At 43.5% G+C, this 13,676-nt stretch overlaps 1 protein-coding gene across 3 annotated transcripts in view; it reads left to right on the top strand.

Annotated features, from left to right (window-relative positions):
- Positions 1–13,676, top strand: part of MAD1L1 (mitotic arrest deficient 1 like 1) — a 372,656-nt gene that overhangs the window by 182,905 nt on the left and 176,075 nt on the right. For all 3 annotated transcript variants that reach the window (XM_054842372.1, XM_054842373.1, XM_054842374.1), the window contains one exon: positions 1,647–1,703. In XM_054842372.1, the coding sequence (XP_054698347.1) occupies positions 1,647–1,703 (57 nt within the window). The remainder of the gene's footprint in view (positions 1–1,646; positions 1,704–13,676) is intronic.

Below are 13,676 nucleotides of genomic sequence, written 5' to 3' on the forward strand. Positions count from 1 at the left end.
GAGTGGTTTGCAAAGGCTGCGCTAGCATCTCTCATAAATAAGATCACTGAGGGGATGTTTTCTAATTCTTTTCCATGTGACTCTCTTCTGGCTCCAGCCTGCTGGTATAATTCTACCTGATTCAGTAGTAGTGGGGAAAAAGTCTTTCCCAGATGTCGGCGAAATTTATAGTTTCCTGATGTTTCAGCATTAAACTTGGTGATAATTTCATTTTTTTCTTGTCACTTGTACATGCACTCCATGTTTGCTTGGGACTGGCATCTCCCGTGGTGTTTAATGAGCGTGTTTCGTTTCCCGGTGCCAGGTCCCAGGCTTGTATTAAAACCCTTTTCAACTTATTTGAGTGTCTGTTCCTTAAATAATGTCACATCATCCCAGGCCCTGCACAGCACGAATCTGTAACTTTTTCAGTTTCCGCTGAGTTCTGGGGCCAGGGAAGTCTTGAACTGTTTGGTTGGTTGTTTACAAAATTGAACTTCTGCTGTGCTGAACACTGAGACTAATTTTTTTGTTTGCTTGCATTTCAGTGCAGTTAGCTTTCAAAGCTTAATGCTTTCCTTTTCATTGTAATAAACTGCTTGCTGTTTGTTTGTGCTTTGGATGTAGTACTCAAAGGGCTCATTTCATGTGTGGCGAGAGATTGTTAGAGGGACTCCAGAGCATTTTAATGAATATCTGCTTGAAATTACGTGAATTAGTTTGTAGGAAAGTTTTTCCTTTTTTTTTTGTTTGGGTTTTTTTTTGTTTGTTTTGGGGTTTTTGGGGGGTTTTTTTCTGGGTTTTGTTGTTTGTTTTTTTGGTTTTTTCGTTCCTGTCTGTTTACGTTGTTTAAATTAGCTTCTCTGTCATCAGTTGTTACTATTTTTTGGGCTTTCTGCAAACCAGAGAAAGGCTGATTGCAGGCTAGCAAAGTGTTGGGAAAGAAAAGATGTGGGAAGTAATAGCACTCAAGTAGTCTGTGTGGCCTCTCTTAACCATCTCCAAAATACTCGTTTTGTTTAAAATCTTTTTTTGTAAACAAAACTCTGTGAAAAATCCTCCTCTGAGTCAAGTGCCCATTTCTCCCCAAGTTATACAGAGATAACATAAGATGTTTCTGCTCTGGTTTGAGATTCTTTACATTTCAGATTTTCTCTTAAAAAAAGAAAAAAAACTTGTATTGGGATCTTTTCTCACAGAAATTCAGTAGGGTTATGTTGCAGAGAAGATTTTCTTGGTATTTTACAGGAGCTGTGGACCAAGCCTCCTCTTTCTCTAAAGATAAGCTTGGCAAAATTGGGTGGGTTTTAGACCACTCTTTCTGCAGCTTCCAGAGAAATGGAGAGGAAGTTCTCTGACTGGACCATGGGATTGAAATTTGGGATAGGTAATCCAGTGGAATTCTTCTCTGCGATAAACCTGTTCGTTCTTCTGTAAGTGGGCTTCAGGTTCTTTGGGACAGGGTTGTCTCATGGGATGGGATGCTGATACGGCAGAACAAGACCCAACACTTATAATTCCATTTCAGTGCCGTGAAAATCGTGGTGCCCTTGGTGGCTTTTTTGGTTGGAGGGGCAAGGAGTGCGGTCTTATTAAACTTTCAAAAATACGTCCTAGACTTCATTTTCTTCTTTTTTTCTTTTTGGTTTTTTTTTTCTGTCTTGAAGGCTCAGCTGTCTCAGGTCCTGGAAGAGGTGGGAAATCATAAGCAAAGAGCAGAGATGGTAAGTGTTCATCTTTTGGGGTTTTTAAAATTGTTTTACAGAGCAGTAACATATGCAATGTTTAGTTCATTTAAACAGTGGATCAGTTCCAAATATTCGGAAATGAATAGCATTGTAAAAGTTTGTGTCACTGTTGCTAGTCTTGGCACTCTCTGTCTCCGTACTCACCTGGAACAAGCGTTGGATGAGATCTAGTGGTCTGTCTTCCTTTTTTTGGTAATTTGCTTTCTCTGTGTTAGCAGTTCTAGATGAGAAGCAAGCATTTAATTTCATACTGAATTAATTCCTTTCTTTGGGGGCCTTTGATTCAGCCTCAAGTGTGCAAAGGACAAGCAGATGTGACAGAATTACCACAAACTAGTTTTTTATAATATGTGTTAATTTTCTGCTGGGTTTGTCTATGTTATTGGCAATTCCCTCAAGGACCAAAAATAACAGAGGCCACAAAACCAGGCAGTAGGGAGGTTTATGTGCAGCTTCATGTCTATTGTATACAATTCTTCATATTCAGGAATAAATGAGGTGTTAGCATTAAGCCGTTTTGTGAACCAATGTTTTTGCTAATGGGTGAGTTGTGGGATTCCTGCAACTTTTTCTAATCACAAGAAAAACCTGAGCAGTATCCAAGATGTAGACACTCATTCTGTAAATGTGTTTTACTCTGGATTAATTTTATTACTAAGAAAAAATGGGCATGCATCACTGGTTAGTAAGTAGGTGTTAAACAGAGCAACAGAGCTCTGCTCTAGAATCCAAATCATAAAGTACAGGGCTAACGTTAGTCTAAAAAGTCTTCTGCTTAACTCTACTAGGGCACTGAAGGGCAGAACTGACCTGCCCCTGCTGTACTATTAATAGGTTGCCATACGTCTGCTAGTTCCTTTTTTTTTTTTTTTTTTAAATTTCTGCTCCTTGCTGTTTCAACATCAGATTTTCCATAACGAGAGTGTTAATTGATTCCTGTTCTGGGGTGGTCTTACATCGTGGGCAAACTTTTTTGTATGCTCAGCTGCTTTCTCTGGTGACACAGGTCAGAACTGGTATTTCCGAAGAAAACAGAATTAATCCTGTTTACCATCTGATCTCATTATATGCTGCCTTGTTATAGTTTTAAATTCTATACAATCAGTTTTGTGTTGGGCTCACTGGACGTATCGGAGGATAAATTTACTGTTATGTTTTAAATGTTTTGATGTGTGCTTCTTTTAAAACATTTCAAAGTTTTTCTTTTTGGCTCATTAAGCCTGGATTTTGAGTTATTTGTTTGCTTTCAAAAGTTTGTCATATTAAACAGGCTAGCAGAGAGCTGGAGAAACTGGAACTTCCAGCGTTAAAGCATTAATTGGCGTTGTGCATCTTCCATCAGCAGAGGATAAAGAAGCAGTCCGTATTCCCAAGGGTTGCTCAGTGGAAAACTGCAGGTCTTGTGATCTTCCAGTAAAGCTTCCATCAGTCTCACAGGAACAGGCTGTACGCTGTCGTGCTTTAGACGATGGACTGCAGATTGTGACGGGTGGGCTTTATTCAGCGTTTTAAATTTCGTTCAGTAAATATAAGAAAATTGCTTCAAACAGAGGAAGAGAGACTGGTTTTCCTCTTTTTTGGAGAAACCTGACACTATAGCTCCTCCTTTCACTGGTGGTAGGTGATTCTCCTCCATCCCCAGGCGAAATCTCCCCGATAGGGAAAGATGTGTCACTTCTTGTCTTCTACAACGCTAGGGGTGGCAGAGGTCTGTCCCCTTCGGATGGGGCTGTCCCAGTAGCTGCTGCCCAAAGCCCCCCATGGTTATACCATCAGCCCTACTCTGCTCCCTGCCATCCAACAAAAAGTTCTTCACATGGTTTTGGGGTCTTTTTCCCCCCCTCTCCAGATCAGTGCCTCACCTGGACAGCCTTATTTTCAGACTCCTTTAAAGTTGACACTTGAGGAATTGTTTGCCTGATTTGGATTCCTGGCATCTCACCTTCCTTTTCATCCCTATCCCCTTTTTTCACCCCTGATCCGCTGCTCCTTAGTTTGATGTTAAGCCTCCGCGGCTGGGGGGATGCAGAAGGGCTTGTCCTGCTCTGGGTGCTGACAGATGTGGATATTGCTTTTCATCAGCCGTTCTGCAAACAGGTTTATGGCCCTAAGTGAAATGGAATAAACACCTGTCAGGTGCTATCATACAGTCTGCTGGGTCTTTGGGCTGCTTCTGGGAGAAAACTCTGGGGAGGTGACATCTCTGCTGCCACCCTGAAGAGCGGTAATGGCTTTGCCGTCCTCCCCAGAGCACTGGCAATGAAGCGATGTGCTCTGGGGCCAGTGAACTAGCTGTTTGGATCTCGCTGATGAGTTTGAGGTTTCTTGTGCGCGGTGGGTAGCATCTTAGATGCCCTGGCAGATAATTCATTCTTTACATAGCTATATTTAAAAGGAAAATACTTGTGGGATAAATCTGATAGAATCGTGGTCTCAGTAAGAGACTTATTGTCTCCGCGTCCTTGGGAGGAGAGGGCCCTCGTTGTGTGAGATAACGAGTGGTGTTTGCTATGGGGACACTGCGAGGCCAGGGCACAAGGTCTTGCTGGAGGAAGGTGGGATGGACGTGCTGCACCAGCTGCCGTTGAGTACTCCAGCGCCTGGTTTCATTGCTTGTCAGCTAAAGAGAGTTTACTATTGGAAGAACAAAAAAAAAAAAAAAAAAAAACCAAAACCCAGATTTAAACATCTTCAGCTAATTGCAGTTGACAAGACAAAAGCAGTTTGACTTTCCAGTATTAATTAGCAAACCCATACTAATTAGCTTGTATAAGCACAATTCATGCTTCTTTCCCTAAATGCAATTAATATTGCAACTGAAGACGTCTCTGGGCTGTGCCGCTGTATCATTAACATACTTTGCCCTAATTAGACACGGCCAGTAGTGGCTGGAGAAATGAGTTTGTGATTACAACCATAAAAAATCCTCTAATATTTTATATCCTTCAGGGAACTTGAACCTTGAATTTATTTTCTGATTTAAGAAAAATTACCCTTATCATTGTGCTGTGTAATTATAACAATGAAACTTTTGATTTTTCTTTCCCTCTAACCCTTCAGTTATTTATTTTTCTTTATTCACAGTTTGAGTGTGTTCCCGTTGCAAGGGAACAGTGCCTGCCCAGTCTTCTGAGAGGTGGTACCTAACAGAGTCACCAGTCTGACAGGGCTCAGATGATTTCGTTGTCCACAGATCTGTGGGGTTTGTGTTTTGGTTTTTTTGCAGAAAAAATGCTTTTTGCCGTGAATCTCTTTTTTGGTGCCTAAGCACACTTTACTGCAATTTTTGTGTATGTATGTGCACTTTTCTGACACCTTTATCAGCACTGGAAGTTTTCTTTATCAAGGCTAGTGCTCAGATATCTTTATCTCCGGGATGTGCCAGGAGATTACTCGTAGAGTTCACACACATGGCTCCCTGTTTCGTGGTCCCGGGATCTTACGGTACGGTAGTTTAATGCTCTACTGGCATAGAGCTGAAAGCTAGCTTCACTCATTCCAAAATACTCTTTGTGGAAAATGCTTTCTTTTTTGTTATATTATTTTTTCTTTCTCTCCCTGAGGGAAGCAGAAGATATGTTAGTTTTTCTAATTTTCATTTGCCTTTTTCATCTCCCTCTATAGACAGGAGGAAATTGTTTGGCTCAAGCTTGCCATCCAAGCAACGGCTGTGATCCCTGATCTTACACTTTCTTTCAGTCTGGTTCTGTAGCAGGGGGCATTCATGTCAAGATTTTTTTCTTCTCCATCATTAATCCCTGAGGAAAGTCAGCTTGGTATTAAAAAAGCATCACCTGTATTTTCATTGCCCTGAGGTGCTCTGGGTATCTTTTGGCTTTCATCTTCAAAAGACAGCTTGGCCCATGTGGGCTCTGAAATCTATAGACTGCTCATTGGAACAAATTATATTTCACCCTCCAGCAGATTAAAAAGGATGGATATAAGAATCAGAAGAATTGCTTAGCAGGGTGGGAGGTAAAGAAGATTTGAAGTCCAAGAATGTAGCCATCACAAAATGAATGGCATAAATTGAGTGTCCTTACAGAAGAAATAAAGATATGTTAAAATGAAAATAACGAATGCCCCTTGCCTTGAGTAAAAGTGTGTGTTGACCCTCTGCAAAGAACGGGAGACCTTTACTTAAGGGCGGCAGGTCAGGAACAGTTAAGGAGCCAAATCATGTGTTCAGTCTGATGAAACCATAATGTTTAGGATTAACTTAAATGTCAGTGACTAGCAGCACTGATGGTTATCAGGAGAAGTAATGAAGACAGAAAGGAAGACACATGAAAGAAATCAGCTCAGAGAGCACTGCGTGATGTAGTTGGGAACTAGCTGTTAACTGGAAAGCAAGATGGAAAAATCGCAGAGTTTGGGAAAATCGCAATAGGCATCGATACATAAACAGCAAGAGACCCACACAGTGCGTAAACCATTTACGTTATTACTGAAAGACTTTACTTTCTAGTGATTATGTCAGACCTCCAGAGGTTCAAGAACTGTAACTTTTGATACTTAAGAGAAATACCTGACAAGGATAAAAATTCTGTTGCATTTCACTTTACAGGTGATAAAACTGACAATATGAAAAAAGTGAACTTCAGTATAGAAAGACCTGCCCTGCATAACTTGCCAATATAGCTCATTTAATTCTCATTTAAGAGTTATTAAACATAAAGCAAGAAATACAGTGGACAAGACACAAGAACAAAAGTGGTGTTCATTAGCGGAAATGTAAATTCTCTGTATTATCTACAATGGGATGGCAATTAAATGTGGGATTACTGTACTGAACCATGGTAGTTATAAATAAAAATGAAGCTTTGCTGGAGCATATGTAAAACCAACAGGTTGGGAGGGGAAAGGAGATAACCAACCAGCGCAGGAAGTCCCCATCTATCAAAACTGTATTTCTTCATTTCCAAACTGATTTAGCAAGACAACAGCAAATCTCCTTACCTTTTGACAGATTTTATCCTAACGCCGTATGTGAGACTAGCAAACCCAAGACAAATGAGTAGCACAGCCCTCAGCTGAGCAGCAGCATGAACACAGCGATAGTTTTAGTAAGGCAATTTTAGGGAAATATCCAGTTTTCAAATCAGATTGGAAAACATGAATCTGGTTATAAAGAGACAGCAAAAAAAGCTGATGCAGAATGAAATGATATAGTAACAGAAGACTGGAAGAGGACTTTTAGATCATAAAGTCCAGTTCTTTGGTAACTGAGGCAATTGCAGCATATACCTTGGTTCATAAATTTATCAGGCTTGTCTTGAAACTGCCTGGGTTGTTTGTCTCATTACTATCATTGAAAGACGGCTCTGATAGCTGAAGTCTTCCTATTTCCAACTGAAAATATATGGGCAGTTAATACCCATTTTTTTCTTGTGCTAATGTTCTCCTTAAACTACAGTGACTGTTCTTCCTCCCTCATATCTATGCTGTGACATATTTATAGAGAACAATTGTTCTCTCCAGCGTTTCATTTGTCTAGGTTAAACAAATCAAGCTCTTTCGGTCTTGTCTTAAAACAGGCTCTTCAGCCTCCTCATGAATCCTGCAGCTTTCTTTAAATCTCTTCCCCTTTTTCCGTGTCTCCTTCGAAGATGAGTAACCAGAGTGGTTACGTCATTCCAGCCGATGTTCCACTAGTAGCTTGTACAGAAGTATCTTCTACAGGAGCATCTGGTACAGGCAGGTACCTCTCTGTCCTGGAGGTAGCTCAGCTCTTCCATTACAGAATCCCGTTACCCATTTCCACTGCCATGTGACACTGATGTTCATCCTGTGATGAATTAACCCACCCAGCTCTTTGTCCTCCTCTCTAGCTTCTGACTGATGCAGGCTTGGTTTGTAGGAGAGGTTGTAGCTGTTGTGGGACTTGCACTGTTACATTTCAGTTCTGCTGCTGGTCCTTCAGTTTTCAGCTAGGTGCTTCTGTCTGGTCTATTTATGCTCCTCTATGATAAAGCCTCCCTGCTTTGTGCTATCAGTAATCGTGTTTGTGCGTTTATGGCTTTTGACCCAAGATCTTCAGTGAATTTTGTTTGGTTTAAATATGGTTTTTTGTGACAAATGTCCAAGACATCTTTTTCTCCATCAGGTAGTTTTATTTCAGCAGAGCCTTTTGCTGCTTGTTTGTTCTGTGCATACTTCACACTTTCTGTATTATTCTTCACTTTATTGTATGGTCCTGTTAATTTAGAAATGTGATTTGTTGGAACGAGGAGGGTGAGCATGCGGGAGTCATCGACACCCCGTTTCATCTTTTCTTCCTGTGTTTTTACTGCAGGGCTTTGGCTCTCCAGGTAGAGTAAACCCTGGAACAGAAGGATGGGGGTACTCAGAGGCACTTTTCTCCTCCTTTTCCTAGCTGAGAGCTCTCTATCAGTGCTTGTTGTAAACAAGTACATTAAAATTAGCCCTTGCTGTTCCCCACGGTGTAGGAATATAGTGAGCTCTCAGGAACAGACAGGATTTTTTTTTTTTCCCCCTCTCTTAGCGTAGGGAATGATGAATGGCCTCGGTTGGTTGTGCTGCATCTGCTGCACGTTCCTTCTTGGAAAATTCACGTTCGACCCACAAAACTGTGGTGACATCAGAAGCATCTATTGCATGGGACTGCGGGCAAAGTAGCGAGAGTGGTGGCAGCTTTGGGATCTTGGTGGGTGAGTGTTAACAAACTGCCTGTAGTCTGGAGAGGTGATCAGTACATTACACTTCTGCGTGTTAATATCAGTGCTATTTTAATTAGGTTGGAAGAAGAGACTTAGTGAGTCAATTCTTGTGCTTTATCTCTGTTTTAAAAATCTAGCCAGGCACATGGGATCAAATAGTACATTGCCTTCAAATTAAAAAGAAATAAACGGTCTGTTTAAAAGTCCCATTACACAAATGAACCTGCTGTTGGATCCATTAACGTGAAAGTTTTATGGAACTCTGCAGCACCGTTTGGTTTCAACAGGACTGTTTTCATTTTCTCTTTGAAGGCAGTAACAGCTGACATGGGGTTAGGACTTTCACAAGGAAGAAACGTAGCTGCCCAAAGTGGAGAGCTGCCTTGCTGCTGCTCCTCCCTTTGGGCTCCCTGCGGGACAGGTACCGCTGGATTGCGGGGAAAACAGTCTGACCCAAAACTGAGCAGCAGTTCAAGCTCAGATGGGATGCACGGACAGTCATCTGATGCTCAGCCCGTCGTTTGGAGAGGCCTCCATGCTACAGATGTACCCGTAAAACCTGAGCGGTACTGACAAACGCAATGGGTGGCTTTTTGATAAAGAGGATGATAGCGAGCACTCTGCTTTTCAACTCGGAAATAGGCTGAGAGTTGATAATGTGCTCTCACCTTTGCATTGCAGGATTGTACGTGGAACAGGGACTGGGGAGGGACGAACGGGTAGGGCTTTTTTCCCTTTGATTGTTGAGCAGAGGAGAAAGGTGGATTGTTTTTCTGTGCAGAGGACACTGCGGTGCTGTGATTTGAGTGGCCCTGTTGTCAGTGTTGCTGTTGTCACTGTAAAATCTGAGTTATACTGAGTTACTCAGTAAAATAAAATGAATGGGACAGGGTTATTATCAGAGGTCTTATTTATAGTAGCCACAGCCTTGAGGTACAAAAGGCATAATTAATATGCATGCAAGTATTGTGCTTTTTCAGGCTACATCCACCCTCACAGAGGCTCTAAGAAGTTTATGGGCTACCTCAGCCTTGCGTGGTTTGACTTAGTTGAACTAAAATGTCTCTGCTATATTCAGCACTTTGAGAGGTAGGGGAGAATGCTGGCTGCCTCTAGGGTTCAGTAATTTCTGCTCCTTTTTTTCTGCCTTGCCTAAAAGGCAGGTTGGAGAAACTGTAGAAGGAACATGTGCTTCCAGCGCACATTCAGAGAGGGAAAGGAAGACTTGGTCCGTTGAACAATCATGTTAGGATAGGACACAGTAGTCATTAATCTCCCACTTGCTTGTAGCAAGGATGGGGACTGGTTTCTTCCTTCTTTTGCAGTCCTGGGAAGTTGTACCTGTGTCAGAAGAGGACCATCCTGAGAGATCTGATTTGAGAAATGCAGTTCTGTAGGCACAGTTTATCCTAAACGTGAGGGAGGATGAGATCATCTCTAGCTGTGGGATCGAGGTGGGCACTGAGGGTTTGTTCAGTGCACATGCCTGCAGATCAAAGGTTGCTGGATACTTTTCTTCTTGCCCAGGGCTGGCTCTGTGTGTACAGAAAGGGAGATAAAGCCTTAAAACCCATGAAGTTTCAAGACTGTCTTAGTCCTTGCACTGACAGCCTAATCAGCTTGCTACGTTATTTGTTTTGCTTTCGATCTTTTTGTGTCTCAGTGCCCTTAGAAGAGCTTGTTCCCAGTGGTTTTTGCCTTTGGCTGTTAGATGCTGGGGGTAGGTAGTCATGGTGGCAGGCTGGGGTCTCTCTGAGCTGCTCTGCCGGGGCAGCAGAGTCCTCCAGCAGGAGTTGTAAAACCAAATTTATCCACCGAGACGAGAAGATCATAGAGCAGAATTTTTCCTATGACCTCTTGGTAAATAATGAATGGCAGTGCCCTGCCTCTTTGAAATCACTTAATTGAGGCTGACAACTCTTTGTTGTATTACAGGATCTAGCTTGTCAGGAGAATTTTAACTTATTTATGAATATTTCATTAACCTCTAAAGACTGGCTGTATAAAATCGAGCTCCTGCCAGGCCCTGTCCTGTTGATGTTGTATTGAGTGCTAATGTCATCCACCGCACATCTATTACACCTTCCCTCCCCTCCGAGCTGGACCTCGAAGCTTATTGTTGGTGGCAGCAGGAACATGTTCACCAAAGGTTAAAATGCCAGGTTTCTGCTTTGGCACCAGAATTGAACATATGGTATTTGAGAGGGAATTGCTTTTTGCTTTTCTTCCTGTGATTGCTTGCTGGCAGCTGAAGGGGACCGCAGGCATAATCCCGAGAGGCTAAAATGGGCAGAGCAGTCTCGGCAGGGCCCTGTAACCTTTGCTTTTTGGCACGAGGAGAGATTTCTCACTTCTTATGCATTGTTGTCGCAGGAGGGCCTCAGGATGGGTCATTTAGCTAGAAAACCTTAAAGCTGCTCTTCTCAGCCTGTTCTTTGGGGAAAGGTTTGGGGAACAAGACTCCGTCAAGCATCTGCCACTTCCTTGAAGGCAGCTGGGAGGCTGTGTCGAGAGAGCTGCTGCTTTCCCATAGCTGCATCCCCTGCCCCATCCTCATGTTTCCCATCTCTGGGAGTTCAGAAAGCACCTTGAGTGCGAAGCCCCCGCTCACCCTCCCTCTCTCTGCCGAGACGTGCCAGAAAACAGTGCTCCCAGCTGTAGCGAACTGCAAAATTGGGCTGGAGATGCAGCGGGAGCAAGAGCGCTGTTCTTAAAAGCATGTTGAAGTACAGGCTGTGGGTTGTTCCATGTGAGTCGGAGCAAGAGGATTAAGTTCAATTTTCAAGTCTAGCACTCAGTGAAGGCTCCTTTGCTCTCCTACAGTATTAAGCAGAGATTGATTTCACTGTATTTATGTTAGGAGACGAAGGAACAAAAATGGATATTAGATTCCTCTTTCCTTTCCCCTTTGATCTTCCTAGGTGGTTGGTAAAATGCAGAGATTCTTCTCTGGCTGTTTATTACGTGATGATTTTTCAGCAAGAAAATTGATGGGGGGAGCAAGAGGTGGGATTACAAGCTACCATTTAATGAGAATTGAATGCTCCAGAAACTCCTCGAGGGTATATTTTCAGGAAACAAACCATATTCAAACTTTGTGCAGAAGAGGTATGACATCTTTTCAGATTTATTTGTTGCTTTGCCTGTGAATTACAGCTGCTAGAAGACTTGCTTCTAGCAAAAGTGCCTACTCCTGCGTGAAAGAAGTGACCTGCGTGATGCTCTTCTTGAGAGCAGACAACTCCATTGCGCCGGTGCCATGCTGGACAGGGTTGCAGCACATTCAGTCCGACACCTTGATGGGTTCCCTGAGGAGACTGTTACTCTGCATTTTGCTGTTCCAACCAGGAGTAATGGGTAGGAGGTGTCAGCCATTTAAGGCTAATTACTCCGGAGTTTCCTTCTCTCGGTGGACACCAGCCGTTTTGCTCTCCCTGATGGGAGGACCTTTCGGTAGTAATTAAAGGCAACAGTCATCCACATGCTGGTGAAAGTGGTGGAGCGAGGCTGATAACAGCAGAGAGGCTCTGAGCTGAATGAGCATGGAAATTAGGTGATTCTTCTTCAGAATGAGCTGTTAAAGCAAAGAGAGGGTTTTTTGGAGCCGTTAGGGATTTTTGCTGTTGTGTGGTGGTGAGGTCTCATAGTGGCACCTGGGAGCGTGGACTGGAGAGGGCTGCAGCAAGATGGAGAGGAAGAGATTCCTCATGGGCTCCTTCCTCTGGAAGCAAGAGCTGAAATGTGTAATTATACTTGAATAAACTCATAGGTTTAAATTAACATCTCCAGTTCCCTTGCTCAGTGGGTCTCTTGCACAGGATATTTGCTCATCTTTCCCTCAGACTTTCCCGTTCTGTTCACCTTGAGCTCTAAGCCAGCCCCCTTCCTGCTGAAATGTCCACTAGTGATTATTCCCAAACTGCCACATCTTTCCCCCCATCCCAGAGTACCAGAAAGAAAGAAATACAGCATGAAGTGGGGACCAAAGCTCAAGAAGACAAAACTGTCGAAACCATCCTGCATTGGTACCCACGCGATGACTGGTGTTGCACATTGCCTGCTGTTGATGTGGAATCTGTGCTGGTGACCAGGGCAGTTGCCTTCAGACATGCTGTAGCGTCAGCAGAGCATCTGTCCTTCAAACAGGCTCCTTCCAGAGCCGGCGTAGGGTTTTGTATGCACCACTTGTGAGGAAAAAGGGTGCCAAGTGTTACACCGACTGGGTCAGCTGGAGCACTGAGGCTGTTCAAAGCTGTGGGGTTTTGCACCCCCTTCTGCGCCCGCAATTGAGATACCAAGTCTTGGTCCTTAGCGCGTTGCTGCAGAATAACTGTATCAGTACTGTCACCTTGTCCCCTGTTCAAGTAACAGCCCTATTTGCTCTAGATTAAAAAACAAGAGAGAAAATAAATATTTTCCTGTTTTATTTCTTTCTTAAGTATTCCAGACTGGAGTATTTGAAATGGATCATCTGAATACAGGTTAAGCACTTTCAATTAGACATTATTGCTCATCAACAATAATCTGCTGTTGCGCAGAACACCTGTGGGTGCGGGGCTCTGCGGTTCTGCTGGGGCAGGATGCGGAGATGAGCAAAGGGAGGTGGGTGAGTGGGGAGGAGGGTCGGCATCTGGCAGCTTTGGCGTGTGAGAAGAGACTTAAACAGGGGCAGGGGGCTGAGTCCTGGGGCTAAGGTGCATGGTAGGTGGTTGGGGAAGAAGGTGGGGTGTGAGCACCAGCGCCTGTTGGATGGGCTGTGCAGGAGGAGGCTGGAGGCTTGGAGGGGGTGATGTGATGGTGCTTCCTTCTTCACATGCTTACAGCTGGGCTCGCGGTTGATGCTGCTCATACAGGAGCATGATAATTTTGGGACCTCTGTGGTGTTGGCCTTGCTTCACAGAACAGAAGCTGTTTCCTGTAATACCCTTTTGGCATTGAATTACATATGGAAACCTCAGGATAACTGGTTGAACTAGGGTTTCTGTGCATTCATCCTCTTCAGCTGCTAGCAGCGGAGCTGTGCTCCTTTGCAGCAGGGCTCCATTTGGCTCCCTGAGCTTGTCTGGAGTTTCACCAAGTTGTGCTTGAGCAGCACAATGTAGAGGGGAGGTGTTTGAAGAAAGGCTGTGGGCTGCCTGCAGATTGGGAATCAGAGGGGAGAGAGGTGAAAGCTCGTTAGGGCTCCCTTGGGGTAGATGAATTAGTTAATGACTATGCTGTGCTTTGAAAATGCAAATGCTGTGTCAGAGCTAAGTCTGATTATAATAAT

The sequence above is a fragment of the Grus americana genome, chromosome 15 (genome assembly GCF_028858705.1).
Source record: "Grus americana isolate bGruAme1 chromosome 15, bGruAme1.mat, whole genome shotgun sequence".
Classification (NCBI taxonomy): domain Eukaryota; kingdom Metazoa; phylum Chordata; class Aves; order Gruiformes; family Gruidae; genus Grus; species Grus americana.